The 26,392-nt window shown below is 36.9% G+C and overlaps 1 protein-coding gene across 10 annotated transcripts in view; it reads right to left on the bottom strand.

Moving 5' to 3' along the window:
• ANO4 (anoctamin 4) overlaps positions 1 to 26,392 on the bottom strand; it is a 221,767-nt gene that overhangs the window by 99,864 nt on the left and 95,511 nt on the right. For 6 of the 10 annotated variants that reach the window (XM_084506049.1, XM_084506043.1, XM_084506040.1 and 3 more), the window contains 2 exons: positions 13,163 to 13,273; positions 4,987 to 5,123 (listed from right to left, as the gene is read on the bottom strand). The exons of 1 other annotated variant lie outside the window; for it this stretch is intronic. In XM_084506049.1, coding sequence (XP_084362175.1) covers positions 4,987 to 5,123; positions 13,163 to 13,273 — 248 coding nt within the window. The remainder of the gene's footprint in view (positions 1 to 4,986; positions 5,124 to 13,162; positions 13,274 to 26,392) is intronic. 3 more of the 10 variants (XM_084506047.1, XM_084506050.1, XM_084506048.1) reach the window with 2 other exon arrangements.

Raw genomic sequence — 26,392 nt, 5'->3', positions numbered from 1 at the left:
TTTCCTACAATTTGCTAAATCATTCCTGCCATAAAAAGCCATGCCCAAAAATACAGGATCTTATCTCTGAAAAAAATAATATTTCACCTTTCACTTGTAGGAAAAGTAGGAAATTTGCAAAATACTTTCTCTTAGGAGAATTGCTTTCTGATTTAAATCACAAAACTCGAACATATTTGCCATAATAATAATAGGTCAAGTGTTCTTACTGAAAAAAAAAAAAAAAAAAAAAAAAAAAGAATATTCCCATTCAAGGAGTTCAGTGTAAACTGCTTTTTTATTCTCAGTGTGCATTTACTTAAAAAAAAAAAAAAAAAAAAAGAAAAAAAAAAGAAAAAGAAAGCATCCTAAATATCCCATCCCTTTGGTATACCCTGTTTACTGAAGACAGAAAGGCAAATTTTTCTAAGATTCTTTTATTACAGTGCCTGACTCCTGACACAGCTTAATACAGACTTGATATAGTGGGAGCAGTTCTCTGGGCTTAAAATGAAGGCAAGAAAAAAGATTTAAGCCTGAAGGAAATAACAGTAACAAACCATTTATATCTATACTGCATATCATGCTGACAAATGTTATTATCAGGATATCAGAAGTATTTTTCACAGAGCATTAAATATGAAAACAGCTCAGGAACACTCTCTATGTTGACGAGACATGAAAAAACCAAAAGGGTATTTAAATAAAAGGGTGTGGCAGATTTAGAGTCGGGGGGCAGCTTGGTGGTCCTGCTCTGATTTCTAAGCCTTCTGCTGAGCCATACTTCCTGTTCTGTAAGTCCCACAGACACTACATGTATTTTATCAAGTAAAGCAGTGCCATAGGAATGGGCTCATAGAGTAGATTAAATAATCTGGGTGGAGGGCCTGCTGCCCACACTATATAGGCTTGAGGGCTTACTTTGGGTAAATTCTAATTTAGTTCATGAGACTCACTGGCCATTATCAGGTGGAGTACATCTCACCCTTGTGTGTACTTGGAAGTCCTTTTTTGTTTTAAAAATATAGTATGACAAATCCAGAGTGATTTGACTCTTATTTGACCGGTATGGACTCCGAGAAGAAACCCTTGCTGCTGCCTTCTTATAGCTGTTCTAGCCTGTAAAGAGGATTTATAGACTGAACTTGTACTTATAAATACTCTGAGGATGCAGAGATCTTATATAATATGGAGACACTTAAGCTGGTTTTGCAGCATTAGGAAATAGCAGTTGCAGGGTTTTTGCAGTGTCCGTAGTATTCCTGGCTTCCACTATTCTAGACAGAGACTTTTCTGTCATCTTGGAATTCACCCCTTCCAGATATCATTTCTTCTTTACCTCTGTAATGACTTCAAAATTCACTTTTCCTGCACTGATTAAAAAAATAAATAAATAAAATTTAGAGCTGTGTTTGACTGCAGCTTCTGTAGTCCTACTTTTTTACTTTATGTATGTCAAATCTCCATTCCTTCACCTGAAGTATGCCAAAAGATAGTGGCAGAACAGGGAAGACTTCACTTTAGCAATAAGTTTAGTATTTCTGTCTATCTTTGTAGGTCTGATTGCAGTACGCATATCCAAAGTTGTGTGATTTGAAATTCTTTTTCAAGGAACACACTAGTTCTCATATCCTCAGACCCTCAACTGGCAGCTGTTAATATTCATAGGCATATGACTCATACACACATACATGTTTGTAAGTCTTTAGACTAAAGGTTTACTCCAAATATTTCAGTACCCCAAATCAGAAAATTTGTAATCCTGACAGCTATAGAGATTTTAAATGAAACTTTTTAAACAAAAGTGCAGTTAAGAAAATAAGGAAATTCAAAGTTTTATCTGTAGGTCTTCTAAAAGATAAATCAGAATGGACTCTGGTGCTTGCTAATTTAATGACAGATTATATTTTTTCTTCATTGCTAGTTACTATGGTACTTAGTTATTATCAATATGAGTGTTCAATTAAGATTAGATCCTTGAATTTTAAAGAGATCATCTTTTCCTGTTGTTTGTGGCTACTTGAAATTACAGTGCCCTGCATGCAACTTCACAGTGGGTAGAGGTGGTTAATACTTGTGGTAACTTTTGTGGAAACAGAAGAAGCCAGGACTACTCAGTTTTTACAGTACAGTTCTAATCAAAATATAAGTGTACTTTCCCCATGTGTTCTTTTTTGTAATGTCATTTTACCCATTTAGATTATAATTTGTGGTTACTGCAACTGTATTTTTTCATATATCTCCACTGGTCAGTATATTCTTCTTGACATCATAATATATTAAATTACATAGAGCTTTTTAAATAATGAAATTATCTAGGCTGCAAAATCAAGTGCCTAAAAGTTAAAAGTTAAAAAGTAACAGATTTCTAGTTTTCTGTGAAAGTTTAAATAGAGTTTTTCTACAGCCATCCTGATCACTGAAGACAGGAATTTGATGGAAAAATGATATAGTTGGCAAATATTCTGGAAAATATACACAAGAAAACTGAGCTGAAGCTGGGTATCAGAAGTGCCATAAAGAACATCAGAATTTTTATTTGCAATATGAATAGCATTTTTTTGGCCATATCCTCTAGTGCAATTTCAATTTTATAAAAAAGAATGTTAAAACTAACATTATTTTGCACAATGTTAATAACACTACACCCAAATATCATCAGAAGTTTGAGTTTAAAGTGAAGACTGTAGGGGTGACTTCTACAGCTTAAATATCAAAACTACTTCAATTAGCTGAAATCTCAAGAATGGGCTATATACACTAATTTAACTTGAAGACAGATTTTATACCAGTTCCATTATTCTCCATTCCTTATATACAGAAGAATAATTTAATACTCCATAGAACAAAAAGCTGAATTCATTCATACCTGGAGTACAGCTCCTAAACCATTTTTACCTTTACTTTTTACCTTCTTTCTGCTGCATTTTGACAATATGTCCTAGGATTTAGATTTTAAAATGTATAACTAATACCTAATTTTTTTTTGATCAATGCAAACATAGTAACATCTAATTTTTAATTCAGCTGTGTCCAAATGAAATGTAAAACTAAGAAATGACATATTTTTGGCCAAAGGGCAAGCCAAATCCTTATCTGGCTCTGTATCTGTGAAGGAACTGTTGATAAAGCTCCATCCATAAACTTTTCATGGGATCTTCTGGTCAAGCATTAACAATGGAAGCAAACAATATTTTATCTTGTCAGCTAAACAAACTGAAAAGAAACCTTCGTATATTTTTTCTCCAAAGTTTTTGTAATATAAATTCATTTTAATGGATTGAAACAGCAACAGCTAAACAGTATCATTTCATTCTGCAGTTAATCAGGGGCCTACATGGACATTGAAATGTTTTTCATAGGCTACAGCATCCCTTAGCTACAAATAAGATTCTCAATTTTCTGGTATTTTTTTTTCTCTCTCCCCCCACCACCTTTATTTTTCTCTTATACATATACATTACCTATATTGCTCTTTTCTATGTCTTTTCTATGGTTATGGGTACACAAAAAAATAAATCTGTTCAACTAGGAAATTCCTCAGACATTTTCACCTTCCCTTTAAAAAATAACAAAGATTCATAAAACAGTTGAAAACAGTTTTGCAGCATTGCTAAATTAACAGCAGCATATATTGCTCTCTGTCATTGTTTGTCCTCTTGATCATCTTCTGTTTAGTTTTCCTCCTCAACATGCAAAGACCACGTGCCTTCTACCCAGTCCTTTAGTTAGACACCATGTGGTACATGATCACAAAACACTACACAGGAATATTATGTCAGGTTACCCTATTATAATGCAAGCAGGTGGAGAGGGCCCTTTGCAAGTTGCATGGGAAGCAGTGGAAGAGCAGTGAGAGAAGGGGAAGATGAAATTGTGAGCAAGGTCAAACATATCTCTGGATGGCCTGAATTTAGTTGCTTTAATTATCTGTCTAAACATTCCAGGAGCACAGCTCTATGAATGCTGAAATTCTAGCACACGGAAAATCTCTGACTCTCTCCTCAGCAGTGTTTTACAAAATAGCTTGCACCACAAAAGACTTTAGATCCTAAGAAAGACACTGTCTGTAATTATATCTTCTAAATCCTATCTAAACCAGTAAACAAGAGAGGGGCAGGGCCGGGGCTACAACAACATCTTATGGTCATCCATGCTTCTTAATTGTTAGTATGTTTCCTGCTAGTTCTGGTCTGCGCCAGTCAGTGCTCTGCCAAAAAATCCTCAGGCACAGCTCGGAGGTAACAACAGACCACTCCAAGTAAGTACTCTAGATACAGCCACACTCCTGAGGCAGGGGAAAGGAGGCCTCAGGGCCAGAGGTGAGTCCCTGGACTCTTCACTCCCTGAGGAGACAGACCTAGCATTTATGAGCTGTAGGGCAGTCAAAGTAAAGTTAAAGGGTATCATGTTCTTTCTGTATGCAGGACACAAAAAAGAATTTCAGCCCAATTCTTCATATTTTAGCCTATAATGTTTTGCCTCCATTAAGACTTTATTTAAAAGGGACTATGCAATGAACATACCTCCCCAGTATGTTCTCTGCATCACCATTATGCACCATCAAGTTTCTTCTGTTCTTTATTGGATGGGAATATGTCACGTATTTGATACCAAGTACCTCTCACAAGAGATTTATGACAATTTCTCTTTCTTCCTTTCCCCTAAGGGATTAATATAGGCATTTTTTTCCCAATATTTTCAGAAGCAGTGAAACATTAGACTTGGCTGGTTCAGAAAACAAGTAGACAACAAAGGCCTGTATAGACTTTTCAGTGGGTATGCATGAAGTCAGTAAAATCTATTTTGAGTTTGAGATATTTGATGTCTCAAATTAAGATTGTAATCTTAAAATTATAAATGAAGATAATAATCTTTGAATGGAAAAACAATCCCCATAGCAAAGGTCATATAAAAGATGTCTCGAAGAGAATGAGATTTTAAATGAAACTACATTTATTCCCTTTTTATAATGACCATCATATTAATAATTTTCTATGTTCTTACCTCTCCCACTACTTCCAACCTGCTGGCATCATCAGAAGTACTGGTCAAGTTACCATGGTGAAGCAGGGAATCATCATCTTTGGAAGGGCTGTTCACACCTTCTAACTCATCAAAAAAAATGTTGACATCCTTAGCTACTAAAAACAAAAATAAAAACATATGTTCAAATCACATTTGAGCCAAATGAAGACACTGAGTGTAACATAACAATCCCACTTTTTAGTTCTGCTATAAGTATCTACTATGTTAAGCTTAAAATCTCCTGATGCACATTAATGAAGATTTAGGATACCATAGTATCTCTCTGATGTCAAATAAGTAATCATCTGTCACAGTAAAACATACATTAGCTATCTGCTTGGCTTCTCTCTTGGGATAAGTAGCTAAACGATTGCTTTCTGGATTATTATGGCCTCTAAAAATTTATTTCTATAAGGAAGGTATTTTTAACATACTACAAAAAGTATCCAGTTAGAAGTTGCGCAGATCCACGGCAGAAGACTTCACATAAGTACTGCGATTTGAAAGACGCTGAATAAATGAGCCTGAGCAGATGATTGCCTTTGTACATTTTGATATGTTTTGGTACATGTAATGCTAGCATATTCAGATCTACCTACTGCACAACCCTAAGATATGCATGAAACAATAGCTTAAGTCTCTAGGAAGCTATTTTAATTAAAACCAAACAGAAAAAAATAAAAAAAAATTAAAAAAAGGAAGGCTAGGAATGTGTTAGATGCTGACACTATACTCAAGATCAGAGGAGATTTAGCTTTAGGGTGACATTCCCTGCTCTGCTGAGTAAGGAGGTGATGTGAAGCTGTGGGCAGAGTGGTTGTACACATCTGCAGTTCCACATAAGGGTCGTGGCTTCAAAGACTGAGTAGCTATCAGATGGGATACATGGGGCAGGCAGGCTGCAGCCAGAATGGTCCACTGCTGCACCCTGGAGGCTGCAGATCTGGGGTGAAAGAATGGTGAAAAGATGCATGTGGGGAGAAGAAAGATGTCTTTGCTGAGGACCAAGCCTTAGCTGTACAGACTTCACCTCTCCAGCCTCATGATTCATAGGCAAAACTCAGAATTATGACAGTATAGTCATAACAGTTGGAGGGAACCTGCAAGGTCAGCTGCTGAGCCTCTTTCCCTAACTAAGGGAAATTTGATAATTTGATATTATCAAATAATCATCATTCCTGGCAGAAATTTTTCTAGCCCACTATTCCTCATTGTTTTACAAACCTGACTGACTTTTGGACTCTTTATGTTGTGCAATATCCTCCTGGTCCTTTTGCTTTTCTGCAGCTCCCCTAAGTAGGTGACAGGCAGTTGTAATTCCTGTTGATATGAATTTATATTAACAGGGAACAGCCAAAAATCTCCTAATTGCTGATGGCAATTTAGCTCCATTTCTATCTACTGACTGCAGGTGTAAATTCCCATTCCTTCACTATGGAGAGACTGAAGAGCCGCCAGAAATTAAAGGCCATTAACTGTTACCCAGACATCATGAACATTTTGTGACCTCCTTTTCACCCTTCCCTTCTTCATGGGGTTACAGCTTATTTTAAGAAATCTTTTTAAAAAAATCTCCAGTGCTACAGACTCCACAGTGTCTTCAGGTATCCTGCTCTTCACTATCACAAGCCAGAGAAAGTTTTCTTCATAATATTTGTCCTGGATATGAACATATGCTGCAATTTATATATATTATTCTTTTCCTGTCAATCACAAACATTGATCCCTTTTTGCATGAACCTTGTACAGTATCTAAAGTCTGGTAGATAAAAAAGAAGACCCTATTTAAAAATTCAAGAACTCTTCTTCATTTTTATGCACATAATGAAGACAGTGTCAAGAACATACCTTGCATTTTAGATTGCCGTACACTAGCTTGTGAGGCCACTAATATTTTCAGCAGCAACAGAAAAGTTAATTCATAATTATAATTCATATCCAAATTAATCCACCCTATATACTAGGCTAATGAACCAACCTGAGCAGTGTAATTTGGACGTTAGAATTTTTAATACTTATAACAGCATTTTTTTTTCTATCTAGGCATCATAACAATAAGAAATTCTGTGCCAGGTTATCCATTTTTAGGATAACATACTACTCAAGTTTAACAGTTTTGGATTTGAACATTCCACCCTGTAAACTAATAATCTGAATGTAGATCACGACCAGCTTTTGCATACATGTTCATATGAGGAGAATTCATCTCAATGCTCAACATAGAGAACTACTGGAATAGAAGAAATTTTGAATTAATTTGAAACTTCAGTGAACTGAAACCCAGAAGAGCGCCTCCAAAAAAAAGAGATACATTAATCTGTATGTGATCAACACCTCAGCATAGTCTGAAAAGAATTGTGAGAAAAAGAATGCAAAAAATAATTAAGCAGTGAAACAGTGAAACTCTGAAGATTATGAGAGACTTATATCTGTTGCAGACACAGGCAATGAAAGATGTAGAAATGAAAGAAGTTTTGCCTGTATGCTGTCCTCCAGGGAATTTGAACTATCTGCTCGTCCTGCTGTGAAGACTGCCCTGGTATAACTGATGAGACATTTGAGATACTAAAATTGCTGCTTCCTGAAGTGCCAGTAATGCTTTGGCTTGCAAAACAGATGTTTTTAAGTGGGTGTTTGAGATACACAAGCTGGTGTGTAAGAGAGTGAATATGTTTGGGGGTTTCAAGCAAAGAATTACTGGATTAATATGAGGTCTTGTGAGGAACACAAAATCTTATTTCAAGGTCATTTTAAAATCCAGCCCATATCAGCAGAGAGTAGAAGTTGTGGAAGCAGTGAATCTCAGCTGGCTAGTGAAATTAGCTACCAGGACCTATCCAGACTGCCTTGCCTGTAGTAGAAAGCTGCTAGTATCAAAAGTATACAGATAATTGGCATGCAGGTTGGTAGCTTCAGTAAACAGAATAAGTAGTGAAGAGTGATAGTGGGATGGTTGGCCCAGATGATCTTGGAGATCTTTTCCAACCTTAATGATTCTATGATTCTATGATAAGAGATGTGCTGAACTATCTTATCAGCGCTATATGTGTCTATGACTATCTTCCAGTCATGGTAAAGTTATGCTGCTGGTGAGAATGTGGAGATCTGTACAATGCACTTCCCTTGATGCTTCTCCAAGATAAACTCCCGGTATTTCAGGCATGGACCTTAAACATGGGGCTGAAACATTTGCTGAGAACATCTTTCTACCCCAAATCTCATCAGTTAAATATATTGTTTAATAAAATATTGTTCCACAAAACCAAATAAATAATTAAAAAAGCAAATCCTAGTTGCTTCACTTTAATAATGGTGATGGTACTTCCAACCCAACTCTTCTGCTGGCTGTACCTTTCTCAGCTACTCCTCTACAATGAACATGAACAGTCTAACACTGCTGCTAAAGTCATAATCACAGCTACACTTTTTCTGTTCCCCTCAGACCACTATATAAATACATAGATATCCCCAAATGATCTTAACAGACTGATACATAATAATTTTATTATATATGTGCTTTTGGCCTATCATTTGGGAGACAGACTAGTGCTAGTATCTAGTCATGTCTTTTCAGGCAGTGAAATTTAACAGCAATGTAGAGCAGCGTGTACATTACTACAGGAGAAATCAAGAACCCCACATATAGCTTAAGATTAGCTTCATTATGTAGGTTCATTTCTCCCTCTCATTTTGTGAAAAACAAAACAAAACAAAATAAAACAAAACAAAGTGACTTTATAATTCAGAATCCTTGAAGAGTTTAAAAAAAAATAGTTTATATAAATATTTTTACACCAAATGTAGCAGAATCACATATTGTGAAAACTGAACCCTAGGAAATGATGAGAAAGAGTCTTTGTGAAATCTCTGTGGTTCTAAAAACTTCTTTGGACCAAGAGGCTGCTTTTGGTAGTGCTCAAAAGCAAGGTAAGATAATACTGTTACCTTCTGAAGATGGACACTCAAAACCCAAGGTGCCTAAAAATAAGAACATTCTTTCAAAAATAGGACCTGACTAATACTTGACAAGATGGAAGTATTATGTTTCTGTCAATTAACATCTCTTCTGTTACCAAGTGTCACACCGTACCACAGGGTATACTTTAACTTTGGATAATTCAAGCTGTAGATCAACATTGCAGAAGCTGTCCTTTGAGACTTTTAGGTCTATCAGTAACATTGAAGAATGAATTTCTTTAAAACTTCATATTTGCAATATTTATAAGTAGATGACATTCCTATGTGTAGATGGTGGTGAAAATCTTTGAGTTTAAAACCACTAGTACTGGAGAATACTCCTTAATAAAAATCTGGAGTAAAAAATAGCTGGTTTTCAGAGACTTGAGAAGCAGAAAAGTTTGAAAAAACAAGACTCCTTCTGCATCTTGTTGTACTACATGTTATGTTTTTACTTCATTATGATGGATTTTTTGTATACAAACATTTTCCTTCACTCAGTAAGCCTTCCAGGTACAAGACACCAATGTTTTTGCAAGGTGGACATCCTAGAGTGACCACAGCCCAGACCTTTTTCTCATGTTAAGTATTAAATTCAGTTATTACATAGTGATAAATTACCCTGTCTCAGGAAATTCATTGATTTCTGACCTCCAGACTAGGAGAGGAAAAATGACATAACAAAATTATTATTTTTTTTTTCTGTTAAACACTGTGGGAGTCAGTGTAAACTGGATGCTGAGAAATACTCTGAAAAGCCAGAAATTTCTTAATTTTGACGTTACTGCAATGGCAATGGAAAGAAGTTTCATACATTGAAGCAAATTATGGGGATTCTTGAAAAGAGCTTTGAAATCAGAGTTGTCTTTTCACTAACACAATCGTTTACCACTTTTCCATAAGAAAAGTGGTTTTCCCTTCAAAACCAAATCATCCTATGATTCTTTGATTCTATGACTCCATGATTCTATGAAGTCTATATTTTCAGGATAATAACTAGAAAACAGCCATGAAAGCCTTTGCCAGCTTCTGTTAGGGTGCTGAGGGCACCCCTAGCCATGACTGTCCTTGGCCAGACTCCCAGGAATCTCCCCACCCTGCCCCAGGTCCAGGACCCCATGTCACCCCTGGGCCCATCAACCCGTGCACCACTGAGGCCACAGCAGGGCTGGGCTCCAGCTCCCCACAGTCCTGCCCAAGCAGGCTTTGGCTCCTTCTCAGCCAAGGCAAGGCCAGATGCATCACCTGGTTTGGCAGTTTTACACCCAGTGCAATCCTGTATTTTACAGTGCATGTTCATAACCATTTTCAGATTATGGTTTCCAGACTCTGATAGGCTGATGATAATTTCTGAGTATACTGTGGTCAAGAAGAAACTTATAAAGACTTATAAAGATCTTTGGAAAAATGTGTGTAAGACTTTAACATGAACTATGGTAGTCAAGTGTAAACTTTAGCTTGGAAGCAGTAGAAATAACTATTAATTCTTTTATAATATTATATTAACATAAAAGTAAATAATACGATGGTAAATTTTTATCTTCATTTGCAGTCCAAGAGAGATTCAGGATAGAAATTAAAAAAATAGCTTTTGACCAAACTGTTTTAGGTAATTTAAAAATAATAATAATAAAAAAATCTCTGCTATTGAATGATCACACTTGTCAGTATACCAAACAGAAAGATATACCAGCTGGCTACTTTTACAGAAAACAGATCCTGAAAAGTGAAATGCTCAGAAAACTCATGCTAGGAAGAAAAAAATGTGATCTTTAAAAGCAACACTAGCCCTTTTAAATTTTCATTTAGTACTAACAACCACTGGGAATAAAAGTAACAATGACTATTTGGAGCAACTACTCTGGAAAGAATATTTAGGCCTGTTTTATCCTAATTATTTGCTATTCACAACAGACTGCAGGTGACAAGATACTCCCTTCGACATGTAACAAGCCATTGCAAACCAGGTTGTACAGCCATAGCGATGCTTTCATCTTTTCACAACAGAATGTATCTGAAGGTTACAGCGGTTAACTTCCCAACAGCAAATGGATAATGAAAAACACTGTATCAAGCCTGTAAAAGTTTCATCCTTTTCAAATGACTCTAAGATAATATTTAAATCAAAATGTTAATTCTTTTTTTTTTTTTTTTTTTTTTTTTTTTTTTTTTTAAGAATATTAAGACTCTTTGTCTAATGCCATTTAGGTTTGAAATTATATTCAAATTGCTAAAACAACTTAGATCCTATTTCTATTCAGTTTATATCCAATAATCACTTTCAAATATTTGCTTTACATAAGGTAGGTTTCACCTACATGCACACACATATCCATGGTGAAGAAATTTGCGCTTAAGCTATGGGACTGATTTAAAGTAGCTTATCTCCTTAAATTCCATCTTCAGACAACAGAGAGAAATAGCCACTTTCAAGTTTCAGGTCATGTAATCTATATTAGCTACTTTAAAATGAGACAAGCTGGATATAGACACCTTTTTTACTGTCTATTGAATGTAAAAGGATCTTAGGCAATGAATTCAGATGTCTATATCTTCATTGCAAACCCCTGAGATTGATTTAGATTAATCTCCTTTTTATAACCACAGAAAAATGGCATACTTTTAAAAGGAACTAGGAGGTTTTTCTAGAAGTTAAACATTTGAGGTTTTAAATAAATCTGTTCCCTGTTGAATAGAAATTTCAGGTTATTCAGCACAGGGATGTATGAGTATGCTATTGAGAGAGTATGCTATTGAAGTATGGCATAGCACCAAGGGAAGATGAGATCTGGCAATTTAAATAAGAATCTGTTTTTGAAAAGCATTGTTAATAAATCTAATCTTGGCATCTAATTGTTTTAATCAAATCATGCATTTTTATTCTACTCCACCACATGCTTGAAATGGAGAAGATAATAGCTTCTTGTATTCAGATGTAGTCTCTTCCCAAACAGAATCTGCTTATCTTTTTTCATCTATCTTGTCTATTCAGTCTCTGAAAGACTATAGTGTCTTTTCAGCCTCTTCAGTACACATCCACAACTTGCCCCAGGCCTGTATTTGGGCTGTGACATATTAATGGGGTGAGGAGAAGAAGGGAGAAAGCAAAATTTCATATTGATGTTTCCAGATGGGAAAAGCCTTGTAAGGTAGAAAAAACAGAGTTCATCCTAAATATACAACTTCAATAACCATGTGATTCATTTTCAAATGATTATCTGTGTTGTTAACTAACCTGAGAGTTTCCCTACCATACCCAAACTAATACCATCACCAAATGCCTTGATTCTAGCAGTGCATGGGTACTGACTCTCATAAAAATCAAGAGGAGCACAAGGTTTTAAACATTCTTATATGCCTTTCAGCATTCAAGAATGTAAGTTGTTATTTCTTGCTTTAGAAAATTGTTACATAAAACTCCCAATTTAAAATAAAACTGGAAAAAAGGGAAAGTAGGAAGCTAGCTACCAATGTCATTATGCCATGCATTTTGTTTTTTCAACCTATTATGTAAAATTCTCACTGAAATTCCAGATTCATTTAGATTCTAGTTTTGCATCAGTCTTTGGCTGGGCTGTCTTCAGACTTTGTTAATAAGACTAGTATTTTTTTCTAGCATAAGTCTTGAGAGTATTATGCAGTTAAATTTGAGAAGGGTGGACTAATCACTTCTCAGACCACATCATACTACATGTGATAAGAGATAGTTCCACACACTGTCTAAGACATGCAGGCATTTGGTTGTCATGTTGAGCTTATCAGTTTTGGTCCCAAAAGTTGCCAGATGCAAAAATGTGAATATATCCCAATACTCTGTAACAGATGAAACTTCAAATCTAGTCTTAGATCTCAGACCGAAGCATATATATGTCAATGTTAATTCACACAGCCATTCAAGAATGGATTAAAGTAACATGAATCAATATATCTCATTATTTCTGCATAGGAAATATATACTGCTGGATTCCTTAGCAACATAATAATCCAAATCTTACTATAACTTCTCTGATATTAAGATTTTTTTTACTGTCCTTATTACTGTCCTTTACTGCCTATTGAAATTTCTCACTAATTTTAGTTACACATACTCACTTATCATTCAGTTTGTTACTTTGTATGTTCCTTCAGTTAAAATTTTATTGCATTGCAATTGATTCTTTGACTGTATACTTGATTTTACATCCAAGTGATAACTTACTTTCTTGTATTGCATTAAGAATTTCTGAAAAGTCCACATCTGTCTTCTGTACGTCTGGTTTTATCCATATTTGCGTTTCCAACTGGTTAACCTGCAAATCCTCTGTTCCTTCTGAAGAAATTGAAGAGATTGATGGGGTTTGTGACAGTGCAGTAGAAAATCCAGCCAAGGGGCTTTCAGGTGAGGGAACACACACATTGGATAATGCTACCTATTTTTTTTTTCCTATAGCAGAAACTATTTTTCTTCAAGCAGCTTTCAATATAACCAGGACTGATTTAAAGCTACATAGAATGAAACGACAATATTTCCTGCTATCAGCAATGATGCAGAGTCACCACTGGTGTGTTCCTCATACAGAAGAACATATGCCACCACACCATGAGCATCTCCTCACCATACCATCCAGAAAACGAACTCCAAAATACAAAAACAGACGAGAGGTGTTGTTACAAATGACATGGCACTACAGGAACAGCTGTGGTAAAATAAAAAACACACTAACACACAAAAAGACAAAATAAATCTCAAGACAGGAAGCAACCATTAAGATAAAAAGAGCATGGAAAACATGTTTCAGCCACAGGACACCATATGGTCTCACATGGCATGATAGTGTGCCATGGTCTAGGAAGCACTCCAGTACTGCAGTCCTGCAGAAGAAGGTCACAGTGACATGTAATGGTGTCAGTTTATATGCCATGATGTTGGCTTAAAAGCATAACAGAACATAAAAAACATAGGCTGGGGGTGACAACTTCAAGCCTATTTGCCCATGTAAATAGGCATGAGATTTGCACCTCTCTCAAGATTCAGGGTTCTTTGAACATGAACAAAGAAACTAGGAAGTTTTCAAAAAACACTCTTTCCATCTTTCCATGTAAAAAAATAAATAAATAAAAATAGCTGCATATCAATAGCAGACAGGAAAAGATACTGGGCTTATGGGCTTAAACTCCTTGCACCAGGGTGCTCTGATGCAGCTAGAGACAGAGAAAGACCTCCTGGGCATATGGCCAGTTTTTTGATTGACAGCAAAACTTGACATTTCACAAAGGCATCTGTTAGAATTGATGGTCTTGAGTAACTAGTACAAAGATTTAGCAGAGAGCTGCAGAGATCAGGGAGATACCCGAGAAAGGACTTCCAAACAAAAAGGCCATGGTACAGGAACAAAATGTCAGGTTGTTTAGGCCATCATTGTGCCTCCACTAGAGGCTATCACTCATGCTTTTGATGGAAGCATTTTCCTTTCTTACGCAGTTTGTCTATAACAAGCCAGTGTTCTTTTGACTTCCCTCCCAAACTACTGTAGCCACAGTAGGGTCAGAGACCTACTGTTGGTGGTCCCCAAGTGACCAATGCCTTGATGGGGGTTAGGAATTATATTTCTTGGCACCAAATTACTCAATGCTGTTTTAAAGACCCTAATTCACTTTCTGGAAATATGGACCTCAAAATGACTATATTGCATTTTCAGTCTTTTTTTTATTATTATTTTTATTATTCTTTTTTTAATTATTATTATTTGCTAATGCTAAAATATTATAAATTGCACTTTCTTTCATTCTTGCCCCAGCATATTCTTTTGTTCCATGGTAAAGACTCACTGTTAATATGAGACACAGCTCTCCTTATAGATTCCTGTAAAGTGATCTGTCATAGCAACAGCAGGAGTCAGCATTTAATGATGTAGAACAAAGAGAATTTCTTAAGTGAGACAGCTGATTATTCATACAATAGCAGCCTTGGGAAATCTGCAGATGGCCTCAGAGGTGGCAGTCTAGAATCTGCCCCAGAGAAGAATTCTGGGGACTAAGAAAAAATACTGCAGCTGCTGGAAAAGACATATAAGCAGAGGATAGAATTAAGTAATGGACAGCAATTCAGTCAAGCAGCTTTGTTAGTGATGTCATTCATTGTCCTGTTAAATACTTAACTATAATTTTAAAATGTGTAGAAGTGAATGTTTGAATCCTCAGTCCACCAGCCTGTCTTCATTCGAACCCGAGCTGGAGCAAAATAATGACAATGCTGGTGTATATAAAATACCTCCTCTTCCCCAAAAGCCTCCATTCCTGTTACACTCAAATCACTGCTCCCCAGAACAGACGAATGTAGCACGATCCCTGCAGCATCTCCAACAGATCTGAACTAATTTGGCGGGAGAGAGAGGAAATGACAGCCAACCAACAATGGAGGTCCCAAAGTGCTGACATCAGATGAAAACCACAAGCTATTAATAAAAATAAGCTGTTGGAAAATTCATATATTCCATTTCAAAACCACTTTTAATTAATGAAAAATACTGTCTAGAAAGGCATCAGAAAATGTCCAGTCTAAACCAGACTGTTGTTCAGCCAAACACAACCTATGAAGCCAATACAAGTTTTGCTACAGACAGATCTCTCCTGTATTTGACCCATTTGTAGTAAAGGGAGCTTCCATCAAACCAGTATAGACACGAATGACAGTCTTGTATATATATCTGATATACAAGAGTCTTAATATCTAGATTCACTGGGCAAGTATCAGATCAATAATATCAGCCAGTCTGTTTTCACTCAAAATTGTAGACAGCCTTCCACCACTCCTTTGTGATTTAATACATGGCTAATCAGAAACTTGCCTCCTCCAACACAAAAAGAAATGCATCTGCCAGCAACATAGTCTCTAAATAAGTGGTTACAGGAACACTCTTCTCCCACAATCTTCATGGTGTCAATAAACACAGTCAAATCAGGGCACATTTGTTTCTTCCCTTCTCCCTCTACTCTACACCCACTTTGCAGAGGGAACACTTTTTTTGTTTTGTTTTGTTTTGTCTTATTTTGTTTTGTTTTGTTTTTTGATTGTTTGTTTTCTTAGAGAAACAGCCCCTGTGTGTTAAGTCATGGACTGGCCAACTCAATCATTTCTGGTTTACGGGTAGACAGAGGTTTTACTCCAGCAGGTGTTTGGACAGGCTACAGTGTTCTCTCCAACATCTTTTGTCTTAACAGTGTTCTCCAATACAATGAACCAGGATAGTACCTGGTGCTGCTGTTGCTTTTGAAGGATAACTAGCCTGGCTTTACCATATCCTTCTTGCTTTATCAGCTGCTGATTCACACTTTATCAGTGACAGGTTCCACTGACTAAACTATAAGAAATATTGCCCAAGAGGCCGTGAGGGAAAGATCTCTCTACGAAAACATGAGAAATAAGCAAACACAAATAAAAATGAAGTAAATATTAGATTTATCAAACTTTAAGTGATTTTATTAAAAGGTCAGTCTGAGATTTTTCTCAGCCTATTCAGACACTAATTCATTTGAGATCATATTTTATAATTAGCTTATTAAATTTACTTTGATGTACTCTTTAAAGTAGTGAATAAGTAGCATACTGTTACTGGTTTGAAGGGTCTCTACTAATTCAGATAGGAAAACATATGAGATTTTTAAAAAGGCATTTAATTTTTTGAGGCTGGATGAGATGGCTCATTCTAAAGTGGAATTTTATAAAAATTAACTGTATCAGATAAGCAAATAGTATGGCAAGGTAGTCAATATGGTGCTGATGTTAAACAAGGTTTTCCACTGAGGTGAGAGAGTTTCTGTATCTACTTAAAATTAAGAACATATGCAGCACCATGCTGGATGAGGGTCTTGCTACACGTATCATCTAGTATCTACTCAATTGCCACAAACAGCATTTCAAGCAGGAGCTTTGAAAAGCAAAAAGACTATTTTCTTGAACATTAAATACTTGGAGCCAGATTTTCCAAGCCTGAACATTTTTACATGTGATTTTCTGTGATGTGCAAACCATGTTTGCAGATTGGTTTCTTCACACAGTTTTCTGAAACTGAGCATGAGCATTTGGATGCACAGAAAATGTGCAGAGTTTCAGCATATGGCACCAAAATAAAGATCATGCAAATACATGTAAGTTGATGGGGCAAGTGCTTCTGTTTCTCAAGGCACAGTAAGGTGTTCATATTTACTCAATAGTTTTGAATGGACGTGCAAGAACAGAGCTGATCTTTGTAATTTGCAGAGGCAGTCAGGTTTTTTGAGTAATTTTACTACTTGAATTTTTCTATTCTTGAAGAATTTTCCTACTTGATTCTGCTCATTGGTAAGAATAGAAACATTTAACTCAGTTGCTTACTGAACAGTCTTTCTTCTTTGTCCTCCCTCGATTCCAATTAACTCAGCAAGTGCAAATAAATGTTTTGTCTACAGCTCTAGAAGTCTCTGCAGAGGAAAATTTATAGCTTCAAAACATCTCTCTGAAGAGGCAGCTAGCCAGATACTTTTATCAGTGCAGTGAGATGATTTCTTTTTTAAATAATTTTGGCAGCAAACTTGTACTTTCACAATGACTGTACATTAGCCTGGAAATGGAATACAAGCGGTAAATAGCTAGGATGCCACGTGGGTATATGCTCCTGTCACAGAACCATCTACTTATTAATCAGTGACTTGGATGATGGAAGGAAGTCCACCCTCAGCAAATCTGCTGGTAGAAAACTGGGAGGAGTGGCTGGTAGGCCAGAAGTGCTGCCATTCAGAGGGACCTGGACAGGCTGGAGAGTTTGGCAGACAGAAACATCATGAAGTTTAAAAGAGGCAAATGCAGGGTCCTGCACCTATGGAGGAATAACCGCGTGCCCCATTACAGGTTGGGGTTGATGTGCTGGAATGCAGCTCTATGGAGAAGGACCTGGAGTCCTGCTAGACAGCAAGTTAACCATGAGCCATCAATGTGCCCTTGTGGCCAAGAAGGCCAATGGTCTCCTGGAGTGCATTAAGAAGAGCATTGTCAGCAGGTAGAGAGAGGTGATCCTCCCTCCCACTCTGCTCAGCCCTGGTGAGCTCACATCTGGGGTTTTGTGTCTAGTTCTGGGCTCCCCAGTACGAGACACATGGAGCTCCTGGAGAGAGTCCAGTGATGGGCTAGTAAGATGATGAGGGGACAGGAACACCTGTCGTATGAGGACAGGCTGAGAGAGCTGGGCCTGTTTACCCTGGAAAAGACTGAGGGGAGATCTTATAAATGTATATAAGTATCTGAAGGGAAGGTGTCAAGAGAATGGACCCAGAATTTTTTCAGTGGTGCCTGAAGACAGGACAAGAGGCAATGGGCACAAACTTAAACACAGGAGTTTCCATCTGAAAATGAGAAAAAACTTCCTTATTTTGAGGGTGACAGAGCACTAGAACAAGTTGCCCAGAGAGGCTGTGAACTCTTCTTCTTTGGAGATATTCAAAACCAACCTGGATGTGATCTCGTGCTATGTGTTCGAGGTGAACCTGCTTGGCAGGGGGATTGGACTGGATGATCTTCAGAGGTCCCTTCCAACCTCAGCTATTCTGTGAATCTGTCATACTTCTAAGAGGATGAAAGCTACTGCACATGGTGCCCTTTTCACTGAAGGCAACCCCAGTCAATATGGGGTGAAAGATCACTCATGCAGGTACATTTTCTACTGGCTTCTTGCTCTGAATGTTAGGCAGATCAGCTGCAGCAAAAGTGCAGTTTGAAATGGAGATTGTTAAAAATATTATGTAAACATCTTAGAGCTACATGCACGTATGAAATCGATAGCTTTACTCATCTCAATTCTGGCATCATGTTTTCAGTGACAGAAATAAAGTAAAATGTACACCATAGTGGGTCTTCTCAGCATCCATCCCAGGGTTATACTGGACAACAAACCTCAAAGTATGAAGTACATGTTGGTTAAATTACTGAAACTCAAAAAGTTTCAATTACATCAGATTTTATTTTATTTATTTATTAATTTTTCCCACCAGAGGGGTTAAAAAAAGTGTGTTTGGAAATGTTAAAGCCTGCAGCTTTTTGACCCACCAGTCCAGCACATTTCTCTTTTCTGGAACAAGAGCATTACTTAGGAGCTTTCATCGATCCTTACAAGTAGTACTAAGCTTCCTCTATCTTGCAGTTTCAACACAATTTCAGATTTCTACAGGGTGTAGATTCCCTTTTCTTTCATTTTAATGCTTGTTTCCAATCTTGGGTTACTTCTGAAGATTGCAGTTGAAAGGACAGAAAAAGGCATGTATTTAACTCTGTTTCTAAGAACTTGTTGACAGATCTTTTTATTTAAGATACAACAAGGCAAAACCATCTGTCTGCCACATCTGCAGTGGTTTCAGTGTGGTAGGGCAGTGCCAGCACAGACGTACCTGTTGTGACAAATCAGGAGTATCTTAAAACCCAATTTTGTTGTGTACATATGCTGTCTACAGTTTTCCCTAATTTGAGGTACTTATTTTTACCAGTATAGGTCACAGGATTTGCCCCTATCTGTCTACAAAGCACAGATCTGGAAAAATTATTGATACTAAGTAATGATTCGTGTTGAAAGAGAGGTCTTTAGAGACTTCTAGTTTAAGTCAAAGCACTCTATCTGTACTGCATTAATACACAATGTGTTTCCAAGACAGAAAAATTTGTGTACCCTGTGGAAATATCTGCAGACCTTTGAAAAGCCTCTGACCTGGTAGATTGTTACATATGTCCATAACTCCTGGTAGTCTTAATTGGTTTACCAATTATTTTAAAAAATAGTATAATCTGTCAGTGTTCAACATAGTTAATTGAATATTTCACTATGCAGAAAATAACATTTCTCTTAATGGTTTTCTCACTGATTATGGAAAAAATAGTGTTATATATTAGTGCGAGATATATTAGCGTGAGAGAATCAAAAGGTGAGTGTAAAAGCACAAAAATGCCTTGTTAGTTCTAGCAATGCTTTGACAGTGATTGGAATGAATACATAGGACTACATTTTCCACAGGAAAGTCCAAACAATGCTAGAAAAAAAAATATAAAGAAAAAAAAAAGAATTAAAAAACTAATATAATTTTATTTAGTATAAAGAACTGATGCAACGGCTGTCTCTGTGCATGGTCATGTCAAGGGTATCATAATAACTATACTGGAATTAATTTTGAAAGGCTACTTAAAAACAGTTTCCCTTTGCATTGCAATACACTGTAAGGCATGTCATATGTTTAATTATGTTGACACAAACTCTTTCCTTATCTTACAGAAGCAGCAGTAGTGGAGAGGGGATTTTGAAACACCTAATGCTACTAAATTATCACAGCCTAAGGTATTTTTAAGACTTATGGTGTCCATTCTGCTCTCTGTTAAACCCTGGCTGGCATCAGAAGCAGAGAAGTCCTCTCAGCCAATTAACCACAGAGAAGTGGGATGTCCTGCATTCTGCATGCTCTTTCTTTTTGTGTCTCTCGTGCTGCCTAGGCTTTTTCCAAAGACAACTACTGACAAAATGGGTGGATAACCCTCGGTGCAAACTCATATTTTGAAAAATTTCCTCTCCTGACAATATCAGGAGTTGTTAGCAGGAAATCTAGGAAGGGGAGAGGGAGAAAACATTTGCTGAATAAACTGTTCATTGCAAAGTTTGCCTGGTTTTGAAGCCACCAGTTTACAGTGAGACAAACAGAAAAGCTGGCTGCACAGGGGTAAGGGGCATGACCTAACAGATAAGTTCAGAGTGCCAAAGATTTACTTCATTATAACATGAAATACCAAGATAGCTTTTATAAGATACTCAACTTGTCTTCCAGGGATATTTTATGTAACAATTGTTTATACAGACTCACATTATACCATAGCCTATCACTACCTTTGCAGTGATACACATCCTGCCAATTCATTCCCTCAGAAAACACCAGCAGCTAAACCATTTTGGGAACTTCAGCTGTCCTGAAACTGCTGATGAATTAATGTAGCAAAGGAATGTGAAAATGGTTATCCTAAATAGAGTGTAGAAGAATAGAGGTGTATCCAGTGCAGGATCCTACATCTGACAACAGATGCTTACACAAAGGGAATATGAACAGTGTAAGCACATGCAGTCTATCCCCACTCTGTCTCTTACAACTTGCAGAGATTTAGAGAGTTCTGGAGTGGAAGGTTTAATCTAGACAATAATAATTAATTCTACCAATGCCCCTCAATGTCTCAATGGCTTTGAGAGTATCTCACAAGCAACAGGGATCCTGCCCCTAAACTTGGTGCAGCTGGCCTTTCTTATAAAACCCTGTGACCTCCTAAAATTACCTAGAGTAACCAAAGAGAAATACAACACCCTTAAAATACATGGACTAGCTTTGGGCTGCAGACACAGGATGCCTGTCCAAAAGAGAGAACTTTCAGTAATTAGTGTTAAGCAGAAACTCCTTCACAAGTAGCAAGACAGCATCTGAACCTCAAGGATCATTTTTAGGCATTCTGGCAGCACAAAGGGCCTTTAAATTTTGTGCAATTTTGATGGCCCTTAAAAACCTTCCAGTTTCCTTGAAGTTTCAGGTTACTTCTTCATACCATAATCCAGGTGTTAAATTCCTTTTCTGTGCTTCATGTTCCTAAAGTAAGGTCAAAATAAAGCAATAACCCTATAGTGCTCTCTCTCTTTTTGTGTTGTAAGCACCCTAAACCGTTGTCTGTAGGTTCATACACAGTGCACCATGCAGACTACAGAATGTTATCAATAATGAAAACCTCAGAAGTGTGTCTTTCATGTTCTGATGGACCTCTGAATCATGGTACAGTAGAGAACTGCATACGCCAAGTATGTAACTAGCAAATACTGTGCCTCCATGGAGTTATCCAGCATGTGGAAGAACACATCTGTTTCCCTGAGATGTCCAGCCACTTGTGGCACAGGGAAGGGTAGCAGTCTGCATGACTCAAAGGGAGTTTGCTCCTTTCTTGGAATAAGGAACAGATCAAAATGATGCCACCTTTGCTACCCTTGTATCTGCTGTAAGCAGTGATGTTTTGTTTCATGCAATTCTTTTAGGCTTGCCACCTCCATGCATTAGTAGGATTTTTGGGTGGGTTCTGATACATAGATGTATTTATATCATATCTAATTGTCTATCCAAGTTCCCATGCCCCTGTCCCCACCACCATCTCCACCCTACACACTTTTTTTCCCCCCCTGAATTATAAATAAAGTTTTGGATTCATTTTGAGATTTCAGAATGAAGCACAGGCTTGGAAGGTCTTTCTGTCTTTTGGACTGCAGGAAACCTTTGGTGGAAATTAGTAACATGGTCCAGTCATGTCACAGACAAATCCATTTCCTGATCTCAAAAACATCTCTGTCAAAGTAGAACCTAATTAGTTCCACTTTTGACAGTCACCCTTAAGCTTTCCTTAGAATATATGAAGCATATTTTACATTAGAAATAGAAAGTTACATAGTACCTAGTCCCCTTTAAGTAAGGACTCTGTCTAAGAAAAAGCCATATTTTTTCAGTCAAGCATTACAGAAACATAATAACTGATTATTCAAAGTCTCCCTGATTGCTCTTTGAATGATAAGCTATTTGCTTTTAATAAAATGGATCATTAATTTATCAGAAACACACTTTCTTCCTTCCTTCCTTTCTTTCTCTCTTTCTTTCTCTCTCTCTCTTTTTTCTCTCTCTCTCTCTTTTTTTTTTTTTTCTTTCTCTCTCTCTTCCTTCCTTCCTTTCTCTCTCTTTTTAATTTATTGTTTTGTCATTTTTCTTCAGAAAAATCTACTGAGGTCAAAAATATTCTTAACTGTTTTAAGACAGTTATGGTACACTGGTCTTAGGACATTATGACCTTGCCTTGGGATCAGCAATATTCCAAATTTGGTGCAAAGCTACATTTGGCTGCTGGTTTCTATTTCAGATATGTTTCCCTTTGCAAGGAAACTATCTGAGGATGGAATGATCGAGAAAATCCAGAGAGCCTGGCATTTTGCAGCCTTTGTGAGCTGACTGCATGTTGTAAACTAACAACAGCTACGAGAGCTGAAATCTGAGGGTGAGCCATACTGATTTTAAAGTAAGCATACATAATTGATTGCAAGAGTGAATGAAAGATCATTTTACAACAGCAAACAGGATGCTGATCAAAGCAGGAAGGGGAAAAAAAAAAAAAAAAAAGAAGACTTTGAAAAGAGGTGAGTTTAAAATCATATACTTCCCCAGAGAAGTAGAACACCCTCAAAGCCACCAGGTAAAATTATTATTTTTGAAGGCCCTTATTGAGGGCATGCACAGGTCCCAAGCAGGATCATTATTTTTTGTGTCAGGTGGAGCACAAATTGAAAAAGAAGGGTGCGATTTGTACCTAAACCAAATCTTTTAAAATTAAACAAGAGAGTTGACAATGAAAAATACAGTTTATTCTCTAGCTTTGTTTGTTTATTTGTTTGTATTGTTTGGTTTAGGCACAGGTATTTTCGAATAACTGGCTTTTGCCCTGAGAAAAGTAAAGTGATGAATGAACCAGGCTGAATGACTAAGCAAAGTGACAAAAGATTTCACATTTCATGCTGTGCATCATCTACTAGCTAGTTCAACCCTTAAATTCAAAGTACTGCATAATCACCATCTGACGACCTGTCATTCAGCCCAGGGACAAAATGTCCTCCTGGTAATTGAAACAAACTCCCTGTTAGCAGCTTTGCAGAGGCTCCAGAGCTCCAACAGTCAGGAGAAAGTGTCCCTTTGTGCATCAGGGAGTTATTTCCAGCTCACACTTGAAGTAGAGATGTGGGAGAAATTTAGTTGGATGCATTGGACTTCCATTGTATGGAACACAGACTGTAGATAAAGAGAAAAGTTAAATATCCAGGGCTGTTTCATTTGACATTAATCAAGATACTTCTGCACAGAAGCATCTGTCTATCTGTGACCATATCTTTTCTTGTAATGTGCAAATAAGCTTAATGAAGGGAGTGTGAAACTTTGAAATCTGCTTGCTTTTCACATGCTTCATTCCACATGAGAGGAAGTTCTTATATACACCCCATGGAAGACATTGAAAAGGGCTGTGTCCCTGAGAGTGTTAGACAAGCAGAATTACAACACTATTGTCAATGTGAAGACAAATTTTCAGGTGAGTTGACATCAGCCATTCCCAATACACTGTGTGCATTTACTGCCAAGAAGTACTTGCAAGACAGAGATTTCTGGCAGAATTATTTGCAGGAGTTTATTATTTTTATCTGAGAGTGGTATATGACATACGTCCTGCCAGTCAGCAAAGAACAGAGAATGTGATTTAAGCAAGAAATCACATCAAACTAACAGAGATCTTCCTAAGAACATTTACACCAAATGTGAATGCTGACAAGCATGTTCACATTTTGTGATGAGAAAAGGTTATCTTTTGTACCATAAATTATCAGTTTTATAGGGTTCAGTTCTAGCTTCCTTGATGATTCAAAGTTCATTATGTGGTGACTAAGCTTGTTAAACATACGTTTCCTCTTTTGCTTTAATTTTGATTGCCATAGCTTCAAGAACTGTGCATTTTTCCTTGCCTCCTAAAGCCAGTTGTTCTGCTCGCCAATGCCTTTAGATCTTGCTTCCTCTTTCCCAACCAACAACTAAGTGTATCAATAAAAATGATGCAGTTCAACAAGCAATAATAAAATAACAAAAGGATCCCAAAATCAAGAAAAGCATGCCTGACAACATATATTCCTTATATGCCTCTCTATCAGGTACTATTTGTGGTAAAAGGCAAGAGGCTGATGAAAAGAATTCTCTCTGAATTCCAATGACTGCACTAAACTTCCATTGTAATGCCAGAAGCCAATCATTTCAGGAGATGTTTCCTTGCCATTGAACATAAAGCTTATTCATATACCATACATATGCTTCTGTCATTTCAGGTAGCAAGCAATCCCCATTCCCAAACGTACCATTCTCTGACACTGAAGAAGATCTATTTGAACAGTTAACTATTGAAAGCAGAAACCTCTAGGAAATTTTTATGCATTTCCTGAGGTGAACTCTTTACGTATTTACTAAATTCTGAAGACAAAGAATTTCAAAGACCATCCTTCCTGTTGGAAGTGTAGATTGCCAGCAGAACTAATTTTTACAACTGACATATATGCAAGATGTGCGCTTATGTATACAGTGGAATTCAAAGATAATTTCAGTAACACAATAACAAATTGTATTATGCAGTTTTACAAAGTTACTTTTTCTTGATGCTTGTTTTTTAAGCTCTGTCTTACCGAGAGACCTTTATCCTTCACAAAAATTAAAGAGAGAAAAGTCTTTCTGGAGGACCTTCAAATCTCTTATTGCAAAAGTGGGCAACAACTGCTAGCAAGTGTTGCAAGTAGAGAAGACATAGGAAGTTTCCAGTGTTCTACACAATGAAGAATTCACTACACAACAGCTTAGAAGTATTGAGCAAGGTAGCCAGCAAACTTAACAACAGCAAGAGGAACTAGGTTTGATGAGTTCTTCAGAGTTTGAGAATAAATGAATTCATCACCATGAGGAAAAAGCTAGGCAACATCACCCTTATATAAAATAAGTAGTATCAATGGAAATGACAGGCAGAAAATCAAAAACTGAAATCCTGCTTACTCCATAACAAAGCTGCAATGCAGTCACAAGTGAGGATTTTTTTGTTCACAGATTTGCCTCATTGAGGGAATAGGGGAGGAAGACAGTTTAACCTTCAGGATTATTTGGTACCTGGACCTTCTGCTGTTACAGACAACCTAAACGGTGTTTCCTGTAGCTCTCAAAATAAGCCTCCTGTGTGCAACACAGACACATTGATAATAAACCTTCTTCAGGAGAATTTTAACAATTTACACCAGCCAGGTGCTTTGAATCCTGTACTTCAGAATACAGTATCACATTAGCTGCAATACACCGTATCTGCTCAGATAACTGGGAGACAACGACTGGAGGTTTCTCAAAAATTAAAACATTGTACTTCCATGATTCTGGCAGGAATGCATGCTTGCCCTTAATATGTCAATGCTGAAATCATTTTAGCTATATTTATCACCTGGTTGTTTTCCTTGTCTTTGGTCTTCTCCTTTCCAAGAGGAACTTTCCTCAGACAGGTGCATATGCAGAGGTATCAGAAATCTTCGCTTACAACAAAGTTAATAACTTTCTTCCACTTATTTCTCCCTTTCCCTCTCTATTTTGTTTCAGTTATGTGATACCTTCTGATTTGGTTAATATCAGAGCTTAGAAGCTGGGGTTCTACTTGTGGCTGAGCAGTCAGTACCTCTGCAAGTTTGCACAAGATTATTTTATTTTATTTTACTTTACTTTATTTCACTTTATTTTACTTTATTTTTTTTTTATTTTTTTTTAAGTGTTATCATGGGCAATTTACTTCTCATTAGCCACTCTCATCACTTTACAACAC

This window comes from Aythya ferina, assembly GCF_964211825.1.
Source record: "Aythya ferina genome assembly, chromosome: 1".
Taxonomy (NCBI): domain Eukaryota; kingdom Metazoa; phylum Chordata; class Aves; order Anseriformes; family Anatidae; genus Aythya; species Aythya ferina.
This window is presented reverse-complemented; position numbering and strand designations above follow the sequence as displayed.